At 41.0% G+C, this 20,633-nt stretch overlaps 2 protein-coding genes across 4 annotated transcripts; both read left to right on the forward strand.

Annotated features, from left to right (window-relative positions):
- LOC144641806 (uncharacterized) lies at positions 1-6,366 on the forward strand. 3 transcript variants are annotated; one of them, XM_078500829.1, is made up of 4 exons: positions 1-100; positions 188-310; positions 3,756-3,793; positions 6,131-6,366. In XM_078500829.1, exons 1-4 carry the CDS (start codon positions 83-85, stop codon positions 6,189-6,191), a joined length of 240 nt encoding a protein of 79 aa, XP_078356955.1. In that variant the 5' UTR covers positions 1-82; the 3' UTR covers positions 6,192-6,366. The 3 variants fall into 3 exon arrangements, 2 of the variants coding, with proteins under 2 accessions (XP_078356955.1, XP_078356953.1); XR_013568628.1 differs by lacking the exon at positions 3,756-3,793 and having other exon boundaries at positions 188-275; XM_078500827.1 differs by lacking the exon at positions 3,756-3,793.
- Positions 6,367-7,486: 1,120 nt separating this feature from the next.
- Positions 7,487-20,471, forward strand: LOC144643152 (uncharacterized). Its single transcript, XM_078502313.1, has 7 exons — positions 7,487-8,206; positions 9,989-10,083; positions 10,986-11,142; positions 11,829-11,892; positions 18,452-18,726; positions 19,190-19,403; positions 20,361-20,471. The coding sequence occupies exons 1-7, from the start codon at positions 7,538-7,540 to the stop codon at positions 20,363-20,365; spliced, it is 1,479 nt and encodes a 492-aa protein (XP_078358439.1). The 5' UTR covers positions 7,487-7,537; the 3' UTR covers positions 20,366-20,471.
- Positions 20,472-20,633: the final 162 nt, after the last annotated feature.

Below are 20,633 nucleotides of genomic sequence, written 5' to 3' on the forward strand. Positions count from 1 at the left end.
AGAACTGGTAACTCGAGAGCCCTCACGGTCCTTTTGTTCAACGCATGAGGTTTAAAGTAAACAGAATGGTGTTTTGTTTGCAATGGCAAAACTAGTTTTGGTATGAATTTGCCCCTTAATGTCGAGTTATTACATTCCATGTAGAAAACCTCAATTCGGACATTTTTGCTCTCTCTGGCTCTGATAGATTCAAAAGAAAAAACCCACCAGGCAGGAATTCACCGCCGGAAAACCCGTCAGACTCATGAAGACGTTCACGTTTGCCTCGAACACAAGTACGGCTTTTATCGTATCACTAGCTAACATAAAGGTAAATCTTTAGCGGATAAGGATGAAGACGTTTGTAGAGACAAGAATCTTTTGATTCCCCGCCAATATGGGGACAGTGCTTTTCAAAAAGTCTGGGAGTATGTGCTTGCATGAATTATACTTTAAAGCTTAGCTGGTAAATAGTATTTCGTGAGCTGTGAACTTCTTCTATTAACTCGAAAAGTGAGATAACTATAGGTGAATGCTTATTAACGCAGTACAATAATCGATGTTTCACTTCTCTTTCTGGTGATGATAATGTATAATGTTAGTTCCAGAAAAAGTTCCAACTCGCGCGAAACTGATCTCTTGTAATAAATTTAGTATAAATTAACATTGCAAATCATTTCAAGAGTGCACGTGCGTGCTGGCACTGATAATTATTCATCTCGAGATCAGGTTGCCATTACCTTCGAGGTTCTTAAAACGCTTATGCTTCTACAAAAACAGAGAACTAAATCTTAACAACAGTAATCGATAAATGTTAGTGACCAGGCACCATTCATTGGGTAAAAACTGAACGAGATGCATCCAACCTGAAATGCTGGTTTGGCGGGGGGGGGGGGGGGGGGGGAGGATGCTCTTGTTCGATTGAGGATCTGTCTAAATGTGACTGTTACGTTTGCGTGGAATGATTTAAGGTTGGTAAAATTATGAGGGGCAGTACCAACTCGGTAAATAGTTATTTGTTTGATAGTTTTGTTTTCCGAATTTGTTTTCCATCATGTCCATAATGTTCTTGGGACAAGAACATTAACGTAAACATATCCAAACATGAGAGAGTGTGTCTTTAGGTTGCGCAGGACTCTTGCAATCATTATGTATGTATTTATTTAAAGAGTACGAACTGCGACGACTGAAGCCGACAGCAAACGAAATATTCATGAGAATATTTTTCTTAAAGTGTATATGACATGAAAAATATTTTCTGCTAATTTGAGAGGCCTTTCGAAATACAGAAGAATGGCGTTTTTCTTTTCGAAATATCTTTTTTCGTTCCAGAGATATTGACGTTTTTGTATTATGCAAATTAGATCAGTGATGACGTCACAAGATTTGACTCTAAAAATGGTAAAATACTGAATAAACAATATCTCTAAAACTATTAAAGCAGTGTTCTTGGAACTTGGCACCACAAATATGCATCACAAAAGAAACAAAATGTTACTCTTAGGGCTGTTGCCATGACAACAGTTTTGCCGCTGGCGCTGTCTCAATAAAAACTGAAATTCCCAGTTTTTGTCTTAAACTAAGAACCATCTAGCGCAGCCAAACCAATGGTGGGAATTAAGGCAATATGGGAACTATGTCTGTTCTAAGCAGGACCCTTTGTCTCACTTTAGAGGTCAGATATGGGGATATTTGTCTTTTTGACAGAGAGAGACTGGAGCTGAAAGAGTTACTATGGCAACAATACTAAGGGTGTCATTTTGTTCCTTTTGTAATGCACATTTGTGGTGCCAAGTTTCAAGAACACTGCTTCAATAGTTTTAGAGATATTGTTTATTCAGTATTTTACCATTTTTAGAGTCAAATCTTGTATTGACGTCATCACTGATCTAATTTGCATAATACAAAAACGTCAATATCTCTGAAACGAAAAAAGATATTTCGAAAAGAAAAACGCCATTCTTCTGTATTTCGAAAGGCCTTTCAAATAAGCAGAAAATATTTTTCATGTCATATACACTTTAACGTTCTTTGTACAAGTAATTACGCGCTACTGTTCTCAGCTTTGTGTCCCATGCGCTGGAACATAGTCAATTATCATAATTAAATTCACAGCTTTGAATATAGCACACGTTGCTGTGAACATTGACTCGGAAGGTGTTCGGATGCCTCAAAACCTGTAATTTTGTGTCCAAGTTTTCTCCGCCGATATAGAATTTCAAGATTTGGTGTAATCTATTGTGTTCTGACAAGAATTAATTTTGAATCGTCCTTCTCAAAAGTTTAGATATCACATGTTTACTCTTTTAGTAGCCATTAACTTCAAGCAGCTTTTGAATTCGAAAATTTCCTTCTTGTAAAAACACAAAAGAGGTTATGATTTATCACTAGGTTATAAAATCATTTAATTCGATGCGTTGTTTTAGCTGAAAACTTGGACACAAAATTGCATTATCTGCAGTTAAACTTTTAAGAGTTTGTAACATTACAGTAAACGGTCATTTCTCAGTAAAAGGACAATCATGATGTAATTCCATCATCCCCTAATACCCTTGTTAAATTTAAGAGGAATCGATGTTTAAAACGTAGCGAATCAAAGCTTTACAAGAAAGCTTCCCGTCAAGAAATTTGGCTAATGAATTTATTAATGAGCAAGGGTCCTGCGCGACCTTAATTATCACATTTCTTAATCGAGAAGAGCAGCTGAGTATTTTTGACTTCGAGTTTGGAAATGATAATAAAACACTTTCTCGAGTGTTTGATATATCTTCTCAATCGAAACTAAACCTACGAAGAAACGGAGAAATTAAAAAATCCAGCTGGTTCCGAAAACATATATCTAAACCACCGTCACAGTTCTGATTTCCTTTGTTTTAACTTGAGGAATTATATCAATTTTATATCAATGTATGAAATGACCTGCTCATCTTAAAAACAAGAAGCTGCATGCACATGTAAGCCTGGAGTGCAGGCGTTTTCCGTGGGCGCGCGTAGTACTAGTTCGCGATCGTGTCTTTTCAGCCTCACTCTTACTCTCCTAGGACACGTTTCTCCTATCCCCAGTCCTCTCCAAAGTGAGAATCCAAGATGGCGCCCGATCAAAATGTGTTCGAATACGTTCGCTAAATACGCCTGATTTGCAGGCTATGCACATGTTGAAGAAATAAGACAGGCAGAAAACAAACTCCGCGTCACAAATAACTGAAATCAAATTTTTAGATTTCAGATGGACTTAATGTAACAGTGAGATTTTGTGTCCATACTTTAAATAGGCAAAAAATATAAAAAGAATTTTCATAAAGTAGGCAAGCCTTGCTCTCAGATTATTGCAAATATGCAAATTAAATATCGATACATAATCTCTCGCTAAAACCGGTAGTCAGTAAACTCAACTTGATAGTTTTGAGATATCGATCGAGATATTTGATCACGTGTCCAGTTGATGCAATGCCCTTTTGCATTTTGCCAGAAGAATATTATGTTTGACAGGATTTTTTCAAACTTAGTATTCTTCATTCAATTTTCAAAAGGAATATGTACGAATGGTTGCACTTTAGAAATGAACTAAAGATTCCAATAGGTAGTGCTTGCATGTGGTAAAAAATCCTTCGTCGCTCACGTGCTCAACGATTCTTGAGAGAAAGCTGAATCAGTGTCAGTTTAAGTTGCGAAAGCAAAACTAGTCAGTTTATCACGTTTGGTCAGTTCACAAGCAATGGTCCACTATTAATTCTCAATTAAAACTTTCTTACACTTTTTGGTTGCATTTTTTTAAGTTACTTGTCCGTCATCAGTGGCAGATCCACACCTTTAGGTAAGTGGGGGGCCCGATCATCCAGACCCTGGAATAAGTGGAGGGCCCGCTCACAAAAATAATTTTTCTCGGCCCATTGGGCCTCAGTTAGGTCTAAAAATAAGGTGGGGGCTCGGGTAACTTTTTGGCAACTTTTCATATTTCGAGCAACTTTTTCCCCTTCGGGCAACTTTTTTCTTCTCGAGCAACTTGTTGCAGTTTGAGCAATTTCGAGACCGAAGATCCCCGAAGACTATCCGAGTGTCGTTCAAAGACTATACGAACGTTCCCAAAGATTTTCGAAGAACATCTGAAGACGTTTCAACTTTCGGCTCATTCTGTATCAAAACTCGTCAGCAAACATTACGCCATCCATATCTTTACGATTTTTCTCAATTAAAGAAATCCTTGTTATTTAAGGTGGCTCTTAATTGTTTAGTCAGAATGTCTTTATCACAGCTATACCAATTAAGTTAAGGTGGCCGAATACAGTGTTTACTTGGCTCAAAAGCGCGCGCTACGATTTTCTTCCTGACGTCAATATTGCTCGCGCGCGCTAAAATTGCGCTAGCAACTCTAAACAAAACAAAAAAGAGTTCCAGCTCTTTTACCGCGCTTGTCCAAATTTGTATACAAGAGAAAACTTCAAAATACTTTCAGATAGGTCTTTAAACCTGGGAGGGGAAACAATACGACAAAAAAGGTAGATAAATAACCGACAGAGAAGTTCTAATTCTGTCTTCCTTAATCGCTCGCGACACATGGCGTCATATTAGCGTGCGCTCGCACGCGCAACTCGATTATCTTCGGAGGTCGTAAAAGCCAGTTTTTGATCCAGATTTTCTAGAAAACCTACCGTACAACCTATTATGAAACTTTCACAATCAATTTTAATGGGTGAACCACGCCCACAGCCAAAATTTTTAAAAAATGTGTAAGACAGATTTTGAGTTATTTTTAAAATCGGCAAAATATCACATATTTATTTTTTGCGAAAAATCTGTCTTACAGATTTTTCTATTTTTTTGCATGAAGGTTTAATCAGAGCCAATGTCTAATTTGTGAAATTTTGAGGTAGGGTCATACGGGTAGATTTTGAGAAAAACGCCGTTTAAGCTACTAGTGCCAGTCCCCTCTTAAGCACTCGGCCGTTCATTTTAGCTGTTTATTAGCATTTTTATTTTCCAAAAGTCGCATATGATGGTTTTAGGATGTAACAAATAGTAAAAAGAGAAAAATGAAACTTTTCTGGAGATTCTACAAGAGAGTTAAAAGTTGGACTGATTTTCCCTCTCAAAACTGTATTAGGCCACCTTAAGGAAAATCTTTTAGCACAAACGTAAACACTATTTACCAATAAACAATTTGAGGTCATGGTGACGTCAATATCTGTTCCGTCATATGTGGTTAAAGATACATTATTTTGGACCTTTTGAGGCTAATAACTCAAAAACTATTCGGTTAAAGTTTTTCGTTTTCACATAGTTTTATCCAACTGATAAAATCAATATTTTTGCAAAGTTTTAAAGAAATCTGTCAAAAGGATTCGGAGCCAAATTATTTTTGCATAAATTTAAGGTGGCTCTGAAAATTTCTGACAGAACTTTTCAAAAAATTGTCAGATCGTTTCTTTTGTCCTTTAGACAAAAATATTTGAAAAACAAAATCTTTTACCGTCTAGTTTTAGAGTAATTAGCCTTAAACGGTCAAAAATAAGGTATCTATGACCACTTTTGTAGTTGCCATGGCAAGGAATTTTGACGTCGCAGTAACTCCAATTTGTTAATTAGTAAAACCTTTACAAGGATGTTCTGAAAGTTAAACTTCAACAATAAAGGTGAAACCGAAAATAGGGAATATCTAAACTATTACTAGCCACCTTAACACATTTTCCCCTTAATATGTTATATAGATACTTCTTTTGTTGTAAAATTGCATAAAACTGCTTGGCAATGTTACCCTCAAAGGAAAATTAGCATATATTTAGAGAAGTTTTTTTGATTAGAAGCAGCGATTTAGATTTTTTCGGGCAACTTTCGAGCAACTTTTATTAATCAGAAGCAACTTTTTTGGACTTTTGGAGCAACTTTTTGGGAAATTTAGAGCAACTATTTGAGAAATCTCGAGCAACTTGTGGAAAGCCCTAGGCTCAAGGCCTCCGGGCCCCTCTCCTAGATCCTCCACTGGCCATTTCAGGTTAAAAAGGGACAAAAAGTTAAACTGCTTGAATGGGTTGTCATATATCTGACCATATCTGTGGCGTCTGCAGATTCGAGCATTTGATCACTTTTTGTTAGCTTTGTAAGAACTTCACTTGTGTTTAGTTAACTGACTTATTTTCTGATTTTCTTTCATTAGAATGATCAAGAAGGACAAAGGATACAATTTCGCCAACAAACACGGGACTGGTTCACGATGATTGCACATAACGAGCTGTTGATGGCATGTGTGCGCAGTGTTTTTATCTGTGATTGGAATTCGAGATTTGTAGCTTTCGAGGTCATTTGGCAAAAATCAAGTTTAACAGGAATGCATACGTGATGCTGTAAGAAATGGTAAAAACAATAAATAATAAATGAGATTGATAACGGTTATATAGTTTCTTATAATAGATCTTATCACGGTTTTCGACGCCATCTTGACGGGTAGGCAACGCGGTTAGAAATTACAGTGTTTGTATGGGAATTCGACGGCAAATATCTTTTACAAAAATTGAATTCTGGACAATTTATGAATTGTAAAGTTAAAATACTAGGCAAAAATTTTTATTCGCCGAGTTTGAAGGATGTAGCTGGGCTAGAAAGCGTTCAGTTACGTTTTTAATTTCCCATACATTTGTCTATATTTTTCCGCAAATTGACGCGGTTTTGGAAATTTCACCTTAACACCAAGTGAGAATATTTCTATTTTGAATTTCCGATTTAGCGAAACTAGAGCAATTTCTTTCGTGATCTTGCCTCATTATTTCAATGAGTGCAATTAATATTCAAATAATCAATATTTTTGCGGCTTATTAATGAAGGAGATAACTTTCAGATGTCATCTTGCATGCAAACTGTGAAAAAGCCATTTTGTAACTTAAAACACCTGCTTCCTAACATGATCAAAACGAGTAAAATCGGCGCCAAGCTAGAGCTATTTAAAAAACAAAACATTAAAAAAACAAGTAGGAGCAAGGACTACTGGGTCCAAGTCACTCAGAGACAAAATTATACTCATTTATCATCAAAACAAACTTGCTATAAAATTATACGGATAACTTGTGAAAAAATCGCCGCCGTCGTGCTGTCCAGCATATGATATTAGCATAGTATTAACGAGGCTGGATTCTGTATGTCATGCACGTACACTCGCGACAGCAGGTTTTCTAATTGTTCAACTCCAATGAGAATCTTTTTCTGATGCCCCGCTCAGTCTTCCAGCTTGAAGACGAAAACTTGTGGCGTCTATTTGTCTAAGTTTGACCATTAAATATAAGTTTTAAATGTTAATGCTGTAACAATTATATTTTAATTTAACGACTCCGTTAAATGCTTATGACCCTTGTGATTGCCTTGTAAAAGCAGGCCATTTAAGTTGCCTCTAGGCAAAAACGTTTGATTAACGGGATACCACAAAGCCTTTTAAGTGATAGCTGTCACTTTGTTTGATTGGCAGGTAATAATTCAAGGGCTAAATGTTTTTGTTAACGATCGCTTTCATAGTGGTATTTACTCCTTGACTGTTACACCGCTAGCGCTGTGCCGACATAAACTCTGTCACAAGATGAAGTTTATGGCATTTTTTAAAGTTGCTTCTGTCGTCTTCGTTTCTAAAATCTGCGATGCTTCTGACTATATTTTTGTGCCACACTACATGCATACATTTCTCTCGAGTCCGCGACCACAGACAACACCGACAACAACCCCATCACCGCCGCAACTAGGTTCAACGATACATCCGCAAGCTACCGGCTCAGGTCCTTCTGCTTCTCCTGCCCCTCTTTCGAGAAAAGTATGTCCAACAGAAGTTAAAATATCTTGGCAGCTACGACCGCCATTTACGTTGGAAAAGAATGAAAGTGAAGAACAACCGATGGACGGGATTTTCCATCAAGCCTTAGATTTCGCTTTGGGCAAATGCTGCGAGTTCTACGGAGGAAATAAACCAATAATGCGTTACAAAGCCATGTGTAACAACTCGTCCGCCCTTCATCGCGATATTTTCTCAGACGAATCGAGCCTAGTTTTTCCTATACAGGATAATCTGTACATAGGCAATAGGCGGCGCTACATCAACATATTAGATTCTCCTGGAGTTGTCTTGATACGAAGAGAAACATCCCACTCGACAGACAAAGGTGGTCAATTGTTTAAAGCTATTTTAGAAACTTGGCCTATCGTGGTTTTGAGTCTTTTGATGTCCTCCTTGGCTGGAATCTGCATTTGGATGTTGGTAGGTTTTAATTTCCAAGTCCAAATTATTACGTAATGCGAGGAATTCGATATGAACTGGCGATTACCTGTCTTCTAACATAGAAAAAATGCTTAAAAAGTTAAAAAAATTAACATAGACTAAGATAAATTAACAAAGATAAATTTCCCTTTACTTAAGTATTGAAAGAAGTTCGAGTGCTCGAAGAGGGTCTGAATGGGGTTTAGTGTTTAGTGTTATTTGCCCATAGGTTTTAGTGTTTGCTGTTACATTGGCCAATTTTACTGTTTCCGGAGAAAATACTGTTAAGTGTTTGGAAGGTTTTTCGTGAAAACTCCATAGTCTTTTAGCTTTGTAAATTCTTATCTACTCTTCGAAAATCGGTAATAAAGTCACTCGTACTCATGAACTTAGTGAAAATTTTCGGATTTCTCCCCGGAAATCTTCGGTTGTCTCCGGGCATCTTCGGTAGTCTTCGGACATATTCGGTAGTCATCGAAAATCTTCCGAAATGATCGGAAATCGTCGGAAAATGGCCGAAAACTTCTTAATATACTAAACAAAGTAATATTGGCCATTTTGAAGCCGTTTTTGTTTCTTTCTGGATAATTTTACTGTTACAGTGAATCTTTTACTGTTAGTGTTAAAATGCCTAAAATTCAACTGTTTAATGTTACAGAGGCAAAAAATTAAGCGTTTAGTGTTATCGAGGTACCCCCATTCAGACCCTCCTCGAAGTATTGCTTCTGACTAGCTATAGGATTTCCATTATGGCTATTTCTATAAAATAGAAATGTGGCGTTTGCTTAGATTGGCTTTGTGTTTTATTTTTGATAAGGATCTTTAAGAGTCATCTTGATGACTATATAAAAAGGCATAAGTAATGAACACATGCACACATCTTTTTTACCCTACAAGTATTAGAAACTTTAGGGAACAGCGAAAGATCGCTATACTCAGTCGCTACAAGACTTTGCTTTAGTTGGTAAATTTCGGATAAATTTCAATTCCTCGAAAATTCTGAATCACGTATACCCGGCCCGTGAAAACATCAAAATACGCTGTATATGCTAGATTTTATTCGCCGACTTTAGTAACAGTCGCCTGTCTAGTCATGTTTTGTTGTTTTGGAACCAATTGTGAATGTTATTTGCTTTGCACTTCAAGAAATTGAAAACAGCTTTTTTGAAGAAACAGCCACCTGGCATGGTTTCAAAGTCCCCGCCTGCGGAATGTATTTTCTAAGTCCATTAATTGCGAATCCCCTACTGAGAATTTTCATTTAAAGTTTTATGTTAAGTATTCAAACTGGCATGTCCTGAACTAAACTAGAGGCTTTTTATGACATTGATAAACAAAAGAAAGTGGGCAATTGCCGACGACGTGACATAAAAACACATTGCCTATATAAATTGCCTATGTCACCCAAGGACCTAGGACTCGGTTGTTCAAAGAGTGGTAAACGCTCTCCGACACCCCGCCCCCCTCCCCCCCCCCCTTTTCCCCCAAGAAAGAAGAAGTGGGAGGAGTGACAGGTACAACGATCAATGTGTCTTGTATGGGTACAAGTTTGCCCAGAAACAATTGTCTGGTATGTTTAGGTGTTCATTTCAAAATTTCTACAATCAATCCCATCCCATTGCACATTGGATAAATCACTCTCCAGTGGACTCGTGCCACTGGAAAGTGATTTATCCGGCGGATAGCTTTAAACAACCAACTCAGAGCAGGACCTCGTGAGTGTTGTACTGGCGGGCTATTATGGGTACTTGTTTATTAATTTTGTGTTAACTTTTGTTAAAGGACACCAGTAAAAATGAAGAGGAGTTTGGTCGTCCCTTCTACCGTGGAGCTTTTGATGGTTTCTGGTGGGCCTTTGTCACCATGTCTACAGTTGGGTAAGTATTGATACATTGCTGATGAAGGACAAACTTAAACAACATATTTTCCTTTAAAAAAAGTTTTAAAATTTCTTAAAAGAACGTAGCAGCGGCCACTGCTGCTCGATGACTCGAAACACTTCCTGATACGCTTTTCAAGGCCAACATCAGCTAGCCTGCGTAGCTGGTGGGATTAGGTCGGGTCTGCCGTTCGCCGTTAACAAAGCACTCGCACTCGGTCGAGAATCCCGCCAGCTAACAGCTGCTGCATAACATAAGCGTCATTTCATTTACATTCCACTGAATGTAGCTCATTTTAGTTTCATTTTTGTCATTCTTGGTTCTAAGAGTTAAAATTATGTTTAGTTTGACGCACTTTCTTTAAAATAAACGCCTATGAGATCTTTTTGCTTATCAGTGGGGCACTGGCGTGTCACGACCGGTATGATGCCTTATTGAACGGGAAAGAAGCAGTGTCAAATCACGCGAATCGAAGAAACTAGCTTGTTTTCTCGCTGTGCGTTTAAAGGAAAAGAGGGCTTTGACAGCGCTTGGCATATTGCACCGCGGTTTAATTTAACCTCCCGGATAACCGGATTTTCTACTTCAGGAACGGGGATTTTAATACGAATCAAGCAGCAGAATTTCATTTAATTTTGGAAATAAATATCTTAATTATTCATAGTTTAAACGTTTTGCCCTCCTATGAAAAAATTAAACTGGCCGCATTACAATCTGAGCCATTTTATTATACAAGGGGAGTCGGATTAAGCTATGGTATAAGTTCACATATGATTTGCCCATAGCCAAGCTGAACTATTTATTTATTTATTTTGTTTAATATTTATCCAGCTTCATCTAATCACAGAGATTAGAATTAGAATAAGTTTGAATTTACATTTGTTATTTTGAAAAATTAGATATGGTGACAAGACTCCAAAGTCTATAAGTGGCAGACTATTTTCTGTGGTATGGATAATGACCGGTATCACTGTTTGCTCAATATTAACCGCCACACTTTCCAGTGCTTTGATGAACGTCACTGTAGAGAGATATGACGTAATCACGGGAAAAACGGTGAGTAGCAAATCCGGGGGAGGGGGGAGTTCCCTAAACAGCACAGTTACAAATACATTTATTATAACTATTGGTTTGGCTTTTACAGATGTTTATAGCTTGTTTAACTTATAAGTTTTTTTCAACAAACTTTGTAGTCTTCAGAGATTTTTCGATGTAGCATTGTCATTAATTAGCAAAGTTTTCTAATTATGAAACGCAAGTGGGTCCCCCAAAGCCAACCAATTTTACTTTGTCTTATCGTTTGTTTGTTTATTTCTTTTTTATTTACTCGACTTACTGCCGAACAGTCTAGATGGATAGTGTAATGGAATATCCCGAGAAAGTGGATCAATAAGAATGCTTTAATCTCAATGACCCAGAGAGCTGTGCCAGCGAGGACTTTGGTCCCCGACAGGTCGAACCATGCCGGATTGGTCGAAGGTTAGAGGCCAGACGAAGAACAGCCCCTGGTCCTCCAGGTTAAGGGCTGGGTGGTGGGCCGATAACCCGCTCCCGGAATAACCGCTGCGCTCCACTGGGAAGCAGGGGTCAAAGTTGTAAAAAGAAAACATAAAGTAGCAAGGTCGATGAGTTGATATATACGAGGAAAAAAATATTCAAGAAAAATATTTAAGCCCAGTTAGTTGAGGAAATTGATAACATACAACCATGTGTAATGGTGTCTTTGCCAAATAATTTTGCAGATTGGTGCACAGAAGAAGAGTTTTGCCTTCAAACGGGCTGTAAATCTTGGAATTAACGTTACCGGTAAGCAAATATTTACGGACAAAACTAATTGAGCATGCTGGCATCGCCCGGGGTAAAGCCCGGTTCAGAATTCGCTCGAGGTTTTCTGTCTGATTTATTTTATTCCGTGACTCTTTCTTGTTTGGAATCTGTGGTGTTGTACTGTTTAAAGAAAACCACCGCAAGTTAAACACAAGTCTGATTTATTGACTCCATGCTCGCGACGACTACAAGGGAAGCGGGAGTTCCTTTCGACCGCGTGCTCGTATGATTGACAGATGTCACAACACTACATCTCTCCCCTTCTTGATAATAAACTTACAATCATATATGTCGGCTAACAAGATCAAATAACTTTACAATAACATCAACAAATGATAAGCATGCCTTCTAGTAACGAGTCTTTTAAAGTGTTCAGTGTTTATGCTAGTAGATTATTTGAACGTAATCTGCGAGACTCGCAGGGGGTCTCCTTTGTCTCTGTGACCTCCGCAGGCCTCCGTCATTTGCGCTTGGGGGGTTTGGATCTTCATCTTGTGTCGAAACTTCGGTTTGTTCAGCAGGTAAGTCCTCTGGTTCTTCCTGTTCTCTGCGATCTCCTTCAGCTCTCAGTTCTTTAGGGATGATTTTAAACATGGATGAGTTTCGCGTTATGGACTTGAAACCGTCGCTAGCTGTAACCATAGATCCTTTCTTTTCCTCAACAACAAGGGGTTCCGGGTTAAAAGGAGTGCTTAGTTTGTTTTTCTTTGGTTGTCTCACAAGCACTGTATCTCCTGGTTTGATATTGCTTGGTTTCGTGCCCAGTTTCGAGTCTGCATACGCCTTGATCTTTGACTTCTGTTCTGTATCTCTCTCTGCCATAGTCTTCTGAGTTTCCTGCAGGGTGTGCCGTCTAGCTGGTGTTGGTGATACTTCTGGCAGGGTGATCTTGAGTTTCCTTCCATTCAGTGCTTCGCTTGGGGATACATTCGTGGTCGTGTGCGGTTTTGCACGATACTGTCTGAGAAATTTGTACAGTTCCTTTTTCCATTTTTTTCCTTCAACGACAGCAGTTCGCACACACTTCTCAAGGTTTGGCATAAAACGCTCTGCCTCGCCATTGGCTCTCGGCCAAAGAGGTTGAACTTTCCTGTGATGGAATCCTAAATGCTTCGCAAAGTTGCTGAACTCAACTCTGTTAAAAGGGGGGCCATTGTCTGTCTTCAGTTCGTCAGGGATTCCCTGCCTTGCAAATATGGCGTCGAGCCTCGGAATGACAGATTTGGCTGATGTGGACTTGACGATCTCAACTTCCGGGAAGCGGCTGTATTCGTCAATGACAACTAGGAGATAGTCACCCGAAGGGAATGGTCCAAGGAAATCCATTGCCAGCATTTTCCATGGCCCACTAGGTAGCGGCGTCATCTGCAGAGGTTCGATTCGCGATGACTTGCTTGGAGTTACTGCTTGACCATCTTGTCTATCCCAGGGAATCAAACTTTCTCACGAATTAAGCGCTTCGTCTTTACGATGCCTTGATGTCCCACATGCGCCAGTTCTACGGCTCTTTCTCTCAGCTTGCTTGGGACAACGATTCTGTTACCTCTCCGTATCACTCCACTGTAGACCAGTAGCTCGTCCTTGAGTCTTTTGTAGTCCAGTATCTCAGGATCAGTCCAGCGGTCTGTCTCGATCGCCTTGATCAGTGACTGGAGTGTGGAATCTTTCTCTGTTTCAGCTTGAATCTCTTGAAGTGTCATAGCCTTTGGTACGGCATTGGTGCAAACATAGTTCACATACTCATCGGCAACGTTTTTCTCTGCGGTTGCTTGGAGGTTTGGGTGTCTGCTCATGAAGTCAGCGGGGTTCTCAGCATCCTTTCCGGGTCGATACACAAGATGACAGTTGTACGGCATCAGCCGTAGCTTCCATCGGTCCATGCGAGCTGAAGTGGGCTTGTGACTCTTAAAGATGCCTAGGAGAGGCTTGTGATCCGTCACGATTGTAAACTCAGATCCGTAAAGGTAAAGATGAAAATGTTCCAGAGCCCACACGATCGCTAGCATTTCCCTCTCTGTTTGTGAGTATCTGGTTTTCACGTCACTGAGTGCTCGACTCGCGTAGCTGATAACCTTGGCGTCCTGCGCTAGTATTCCTCCAAGACCGGCAGGGCTTGCGTCGACAATCACTTCGGTCTCTTGAGCAGGATTGAAGTATGACATGAAATGGTTCTTAGTCAGACTGTCCTTGAGTTTGTCAAACGCATGTTGCTGTTCGTCGGAACACTGCCAAGGTGTCTCCTTCTTGGCGAGAGCCCGTAACGGTGCCGTGATTGTAGCATACTCTGGGATGTAGCGCGATACGTACTGGGCCAATCCTAGTAGAGACTTGACTTCGGTAACACTCTCTGGCTCGGTCATGTTCGTGATGGCCTCTATCTTCTTAGGATCTGCTCTTATTCCCTCTCTGCTGAAGAAGTGGCCGTAAAATGAGATCTCGCTCTTCGAGAAACTGCATTTCTCCTTGTTCAGGCGTACATCATGTTGTTGGAGTCTGGTCAGGACACCATAGAGATTCTGGTCATGCTCTGCCGTGGTTGCTCCGAACACGATGATGTCGTCAGAGATATTTTTGCATCCCGGTAGGCCTGTAAGTATTTCCTCGATTGCATTCTGGAAGATCTCTGATGCAGCGTTTATTCCGAACATCAGACGTTTGTACCTCCTCAGAGGTACAAACACATGAGTGCTAAATGTCGTGATGTGGCGACTCTCTGGTTCTAGCTCAAGTTGATGGTATCCGGAGGAGAGGTCTAGCTTGCTGAAGACGGTCGCACCGTTTAGATCGGCGACTAGGTCATCTATGGTCGGCATCAGGTGCTTCTCACGCTTTACCGCCTTGCTAGCTTCTCGCATGTCTACGCATAATCTGACTTCTCCAGAGCTCTTTGGGACCACTACGATGGGGCTTACCCATGGGGTTGGGCCTGTCATCTTTTCGATGATGTCTAAGCTCTCTAGTCTCTCCAGCTCCTTTTCCACGTCTTGCCGTACATGAAAGGGGATTCGGCGGTGTGGTTGTTGTTTGGGCTGCACATCCGGGTCTATGTGAAGCTTGACTACCTTTCCTTTCACTTTGCCGATGCCGCCAAACAGATTTTCAAATTCGCCGCTCGCCAGGTACTGGGGACTAGTTTTGTCTTCTCCGACTTGGTTGACAATCTTTAAAAGTTCTAGCCTTTGCGCGGTGTCATATCCTAGGAGATTTCCTGAACTGCCTTTAACAACGTGCAGAGTTGCTGATGTGCTGTTGGATTTTGCAGTTATCTTGGCGTGAATGGTTCCTAGCAGGGGTAGGGGTGTGGGTGATCCATAAGAGAAAATTCGCCGTTTGGATTGTTCTAGAGGTTTTACTTTGCCTTTGTAGATTCTTTGGTAGGTGACTGCGTCGATGAGATTAACTGAAGCTCCGGAATCCAGCATCAGTTCTACGTATTCTCCGTCGATATCCAATCTGCACATGGGTTGTTTCTTCTCTCCTACTGCGTATACGTAGTCTTCCTCATCTGTGTCTTCTTCTTCCGTCACGTGTTTCACCGAACCGGGTGGAACTGTTCTACAAACTTTAGCAAAATGATTGAACTTGCCACAGGAGGTGCACTTCTTGTTTTTAGCAGGGCAGGAGTGTTTGTGGGGGTAAGCGCCACCACAATTTCTGCATTTTGATGACTCTTCAGTCTTGCGTGACTCCTTGCGTGACTCGCTGCGTGATTCGCTGTGTTCCTCTCGTCGGCGACCTTCGCCTTTCTTTGGACGCCTGTCGCTCTTCTTTTTGTGATTTACAGTGTTAACCGTCGTTTTGTCACTCTCCACTTCTTTAGCTTGCATATCACTGAGCTCCAGGGTTCTGCCAGCTTTTAAAAGTGCAGTTAAATCAAGGTCTTCACGTAGTGCTTTCCGCCTCAGTGCGTTTGACTTGCAGCTTAAAATAATTTGCTCCTTGATTTCTTTATCGGCATTTGCAAATTCGCAGGTCTTCGCAAGAGTTCGAAGTCTTGTATGGAAACTGTCCAAACTCTAGATCTCGCCTTCGTTTTGCTGAGCTTTCCTGAAATTGTAGACCTCGTAAGTCGTGTTGACTTGGGGATTGAAGTGAGCGGTAAGTTTTTCGACGGCCGTTTTGTAATCTTTGTCTTCGCCGGTGCCTTCAAGCGTGTCGAAGATCTCGTCGACTTCGGGACCGCTGTAATGTAGCAGAAGAGCACGTTTTTGTTTTGCCTCTTCGATACCCATTCCTACAATTAGATTCTCGAATCTGGCTAGCCATTTCTTCCACCTTGGACCCACATTGCCGTCTAGGTGTACTTGGAAAGCCGGGAAAGTCGGAAGCGAAACTGCCATTTTGTCAAATCTTGTCAGGATTATCTTGTCCGCGCTTTGGGATTTCAGAAGTACCCAACGAAGGTTTTATCAAAATCCATTCATTAGTGGCCTAGATTATAAATGGGCATGCGCAAAGGCATTTCCAGTTAATTTTTAACTACCGGGGAAAAAATATCCGCTCTCAGAGCCAGCTAGCAATTATTTTAATAGCCGTTTTCGCCAGCCAGCACCAAGTTCTGACTTTTTCCCAGCAGGAACATTTGTTGACCCTTCCAGCAATTTTGTCATTTTTTGTCCTGGTTCCCAGCGGAACGTATTCACCTTTTCTGCAAGGTATTTGATTTTCTCCCTTCCAGCAAGAGTTACGCCGAAAAAAATGTTCCAGAGACTACTAAAATGGACTATCACACCCGGATAACCCAGAACAGTGAAAAGCTGAACCACAGCCGCCGAAGAAAAAATGTCCGCTAAGCAGGTAGAATCACTACTAAGGGCCCCACATGAGCCCGGTACGGCTGCCAGACCAGGACGGGACTGCAAGGAAGCCCGGGACGGGGAAAAAGAAGAAAAGGACCAAAGCATCTGCGACTACGAGCATTGACCCATCAAACAGGAAGAAAACAAGGAAAACCATGGACCACCCAAAGAAAGGGAAGATCTCAAAAAAGTTGCGTCCCGGCGACGGCTGGCGGAAGGGACCCCCGGAGAGAGGCTGCCCACCCCACAGAACACACAAAAGAAAGGGAGCGAGCGGCCAGAAAAATGAAGAAAAAAAAGAAAAAAGAAGAAAAGCACGAAGAAAGGCCAACGACCGAGAAGGGAGAGAGGAGAACGGGAGCGGAGGGAAGCGCGCGGCGGCGGGCGAAAGCGCGAGGGGGGCGAGGGCGCGCGAGAGGAGTTATCTGTTGAGTGAAATCTAGGATAGAGGGGAGGGAGAGTTCTTGGATGATCGGCCATTTTTTTTTTCATCGGAGTATGAGTAAGCAGCTCTGAGGGGGGGCGCGACGAGGAGTTTTTAGAGGATCGGATTTGTTTCTACGGAGAGTCTGAGCATCAGTGTGTGGGCGAGGTTTAGAGGTAAGGTGGTAGGAGAGGGGGGAGAGGGGGGGGGAGGGGAGTGGGGAGGGTATGCGGATTACGCCTTGAGATAAGGAGGTGATGAGAGTGGTCGACGTGTGTGGAACAGCGCGGCGGGGTGTGCGCGAGGGGTTTTGTATTGTGGGAGAGGATTTATTTGATAGGAAGGAGGCCTAGGGCGGGTGGGCGGCGGGGGAAGGAGCGTAAGAAAGGACCAGATTCACAAGAGGTAAGTTAATGGTGATAGCGGGAGGTGATTGTGGGGTTGAGTGACGAAGATAGTTGTTTGCGGTTTGGAGTAGGACATCGATTAAAGGACCGTCCCAGAGGTAAAGCCAGCCAGCTCAAGTTACGCAGAGCGGATTTTGTGGAGCGGTTTCGTTGGGCACGTCTGGGATTTGAGTTGTGTTGTCCGCGCTTCGGGACTTGAATTGCTTTGCCCGCGCTTCGGGACTTGAATTCTCTCACTGGATACGCTCCGTGGATCCTCGTCGCCAGGTGTGGTGTTGTACCGTTTAAATAAAACCACCGCAAGTTAAACACAAGTCTGATTTATTGACTCCATGCTCGCGACGACTACAAGGGAAGCGGGAGTTCCTTTCGACCGCGTGCTCGTATGATTGACAGATGTCACAACACTACAAAATCAATTTCTTTTTTATGCCATTTGCATTGTATGCGCTTGATCAGAAAGGAAATGAAATATTTACAAAGCCAACAGGAACGTGTCGAAACCTGCACAGAATACATATAGAGCGAAATCCCTATGACATGACGCTTACTGCTGGCTACGTAACACAAAAAAAAGGCGTTTGTGTTATTCTTGTGACTGCCGCTTGCCAAATGCGGCTAATGGCCGTGTCTTTAGGGCCAAGAAGCAGTAAAACCTGGTAAAACTGTAAGCGCACGGTTTTACGCTTCTTCACACTTCTTGTTTCTATTTGCGTTTGTCTTTGTAATTGAATTAATGACTATCAGAGTTTGTTGTATACGAGAAAACAAGAGCGTTTTGTGGTTTTACAAGCTTCCAAATTCAAGTTGATGTTGGGTTTTTAGTTAAGCTTAGTTTTCACTTTAAGTTGCCTGTCAATTAATATTAAGGAAACAAATTCTAATTATCTTTGATGCACATCCACCAGATTTTGAAAACCTGCAGGAAGCATACTATTCGATGGAAAGTGGAAAGGTGGAAGGCATTCTGGAGGAGATGTTTACAGGGATTGCGTTTATTAAGAGAAATAACGACTCAGCTAAGCTATCAATTGCTAAAGTATTTGAGGAAAAACACGGATATGGCGCTGCAATAAAAGGGGATGGCTTCAGTCGTGATGTGTTGGACTGCCTGCCAAAATTGATCGAGTTTCTCTCTGACGAGATTTATTCCAATACAAGCAGACTTCTTCAATTTGACCAGGTAAGGTTAATGTGTAAATAATAGCTGGACTGCGAGCTCGAGGTTTCCATTAGCTGATAATTCAGTAGCAAAAATCGAAGTCCTAAATCAGCTATCAACGTCATTAGAAACGGAGCTAGAAGAAGTAGTCTTATTATTCCACTGCCACCGCTACTAGTATTGCCACTACTACTGCTACTACCACTACATATATCCAGAGACGATAAAGTAATCACTGTCCATCCATTCTCTTGAAGGTGTTTCCGTACAAAAGCTTGCATGAGCTTATAAAGCTCCAGGATTTTTCTAAGGAGGGGGTGCACTAATAAACCACATAGATTTTTTTGCACCCTACCCCTAGATCCGCCCCTGTATACGTAAGAACTCGAGCAAAGATCTTCATTCGTGAAGTTTTGAAAAGCAATGCAGTTTATCACTGATCTTTCCCAGACTTGAACAGTTTTGTTATTGTTTTGTTTTCTAGAATTCATACAAGACACCATCTATGAAGAACGTGGCTGATACTGAAGCAAATGAAGAAGATCGCAACATGTTTAACCCAGATTCATATGCATTTAAAGCAACGGTTGTCGGAATTTGTGTTGTTCTCCTGGTTTTCATAACTTGTTCTGTCGTCATTGCCGGAGTCAGGCATCTGCGACGAAAGCGACCAATAAAGAAAACAGCTGACGTTGAAGGTAGGAAATTTTTCTAGAAATCTGTGGTTTTTTGTTTGCAGAGGTACGACCTCTATGGAGAATTCGAAGTCAGATATTCTGTATTAAGAACAAAAGAGACTCCTTAAAGGGACACTGTCACCAGTTTCACTTCAAAAACTAAAGAGCCTAAGACATGGAAACTACGAATAGTGGTTCAATTTTGTTAAAAATCACCATGAAAGTGCACTGAAGCGATAAACAAGTGCTATTATTGTGAAGCGCAGCCATTTTTGGTTTGCTCACCAAAGTGGCGGTGGCTAGTGGTAGATATTTAACTCGCCGCTTCGCTTCGCGGCTAAGTAAAGTACTAGCCACCGACACTGAGGTGAATAGCAAAGGATATTCGGAGTTTGAGTAGCCAGTCAGCGCGCGCCAAAAACGCTATCTACCGGTTTCAGTATATACAGACAAAGGATATCCGGAGTTTGAGTAGCCAAACGCGCGAAAAGCACTATTGACTGGTTTGGTATATACTAAAAACGATTGTTACTGAATCGTTTCCGCATGTATCAGCACGAAATCAATGAATGATGTATTTTGAGTTGTTACATTATTTATTCGAAGTACCATTTTTAGGTGGTAGAGGTGGGTGAGGACGAGGAGTTGGGAGGAAAGGGGTACATGACTCAGCGGCTACATACTAGAAAATTCCTTGAAATTCTCCGTAGCAATGCACTGAAATTGTTGCGTTACATACATCTCTAACACCCTGTGTACTTCTAATTTGTTTCTGTGTAATTGCACATTTTATGTTGAGAAAATTCAAACGTTCTGTAATTCTTTCGATGTTTTTATCAAAATCAGACAGGCAAGTCTTCTCTATCGTGGACATATAATGGTAGGCGTAACAAGCAATTAAAACGTACCAAATGCAAAATTCTGCACACTTAATTAAAACAATGGCTTATTATTACTGATTTACCATCTCTTCTTTAGGTTGAACCAATTTCAATGGACCGATCACTTCTACGTCACGAATGGTCCGAAGCCCTGACCATATGAGGGAGGGCTACATAGTTATAGATATTAATGCAAACTGACGTCAATATATTTTATGCTTTAGTTCTCTTAACTTATTTAAAATGACACATTTGCCACGGTAGCTGTGGGCCCCAAATCCACTTCTTAGAAGAACAGGGTGTTTGATTTAGTTTAATGTCATCTTTCTTGTGAGCTGTACATGATGTAAACTAGGTACCGCAACAATTT

This window comes from Oculina patagonica, chromosome 2, assembly GCF_052425735.1.
Source record: "Oculina patagonica isolate OP01 chromosome 2, crgOcupat, whole genome shotgun sequence".
In the NCBI taxonomy this organism is placed as follows: domain Eukaryota; kingdom Metazoa; phylum Cnidaria; class Anthozoa; order Scleractinia; family Oculinidae; genus Oculina; species Oculina patagonica.

Excerpts from the sequence above, each read along its gene's own strand:
- LOC144641806 (XM_078500827.1), top strand. Across the intron at positions 311-6,130 it reads TATCACTAGCTAACATAAAG|AATGATCAAGAAGGACAAAG; the intron begins GTAAATCTTTAG and ends TTCTTTCATTAG.
- LOC144643152 (XM_078502313.1), top strand. The coding sequence starts at position 7,538 with ATGAAGTTTATGGCATTTTTTAAAGTTGCTTCTGTCGTCTTCGTTTCT. Across the intron at positions 10,084-10,985 it reads GTCACCATGTCTACAGTTGG|ATATGGTGACAAGACTCCAA; the intron begins GTAAGTATTGAT and ends TTGAAAAATTAG. Across the intron at positions 11,143-11,828 it reads ACGTAATCACGGGAAAAACG|ATTGGTGCACAGAAGAAGAG; the intron begins GTGAGTAGCAAA and ends ATAATTTTGCAG.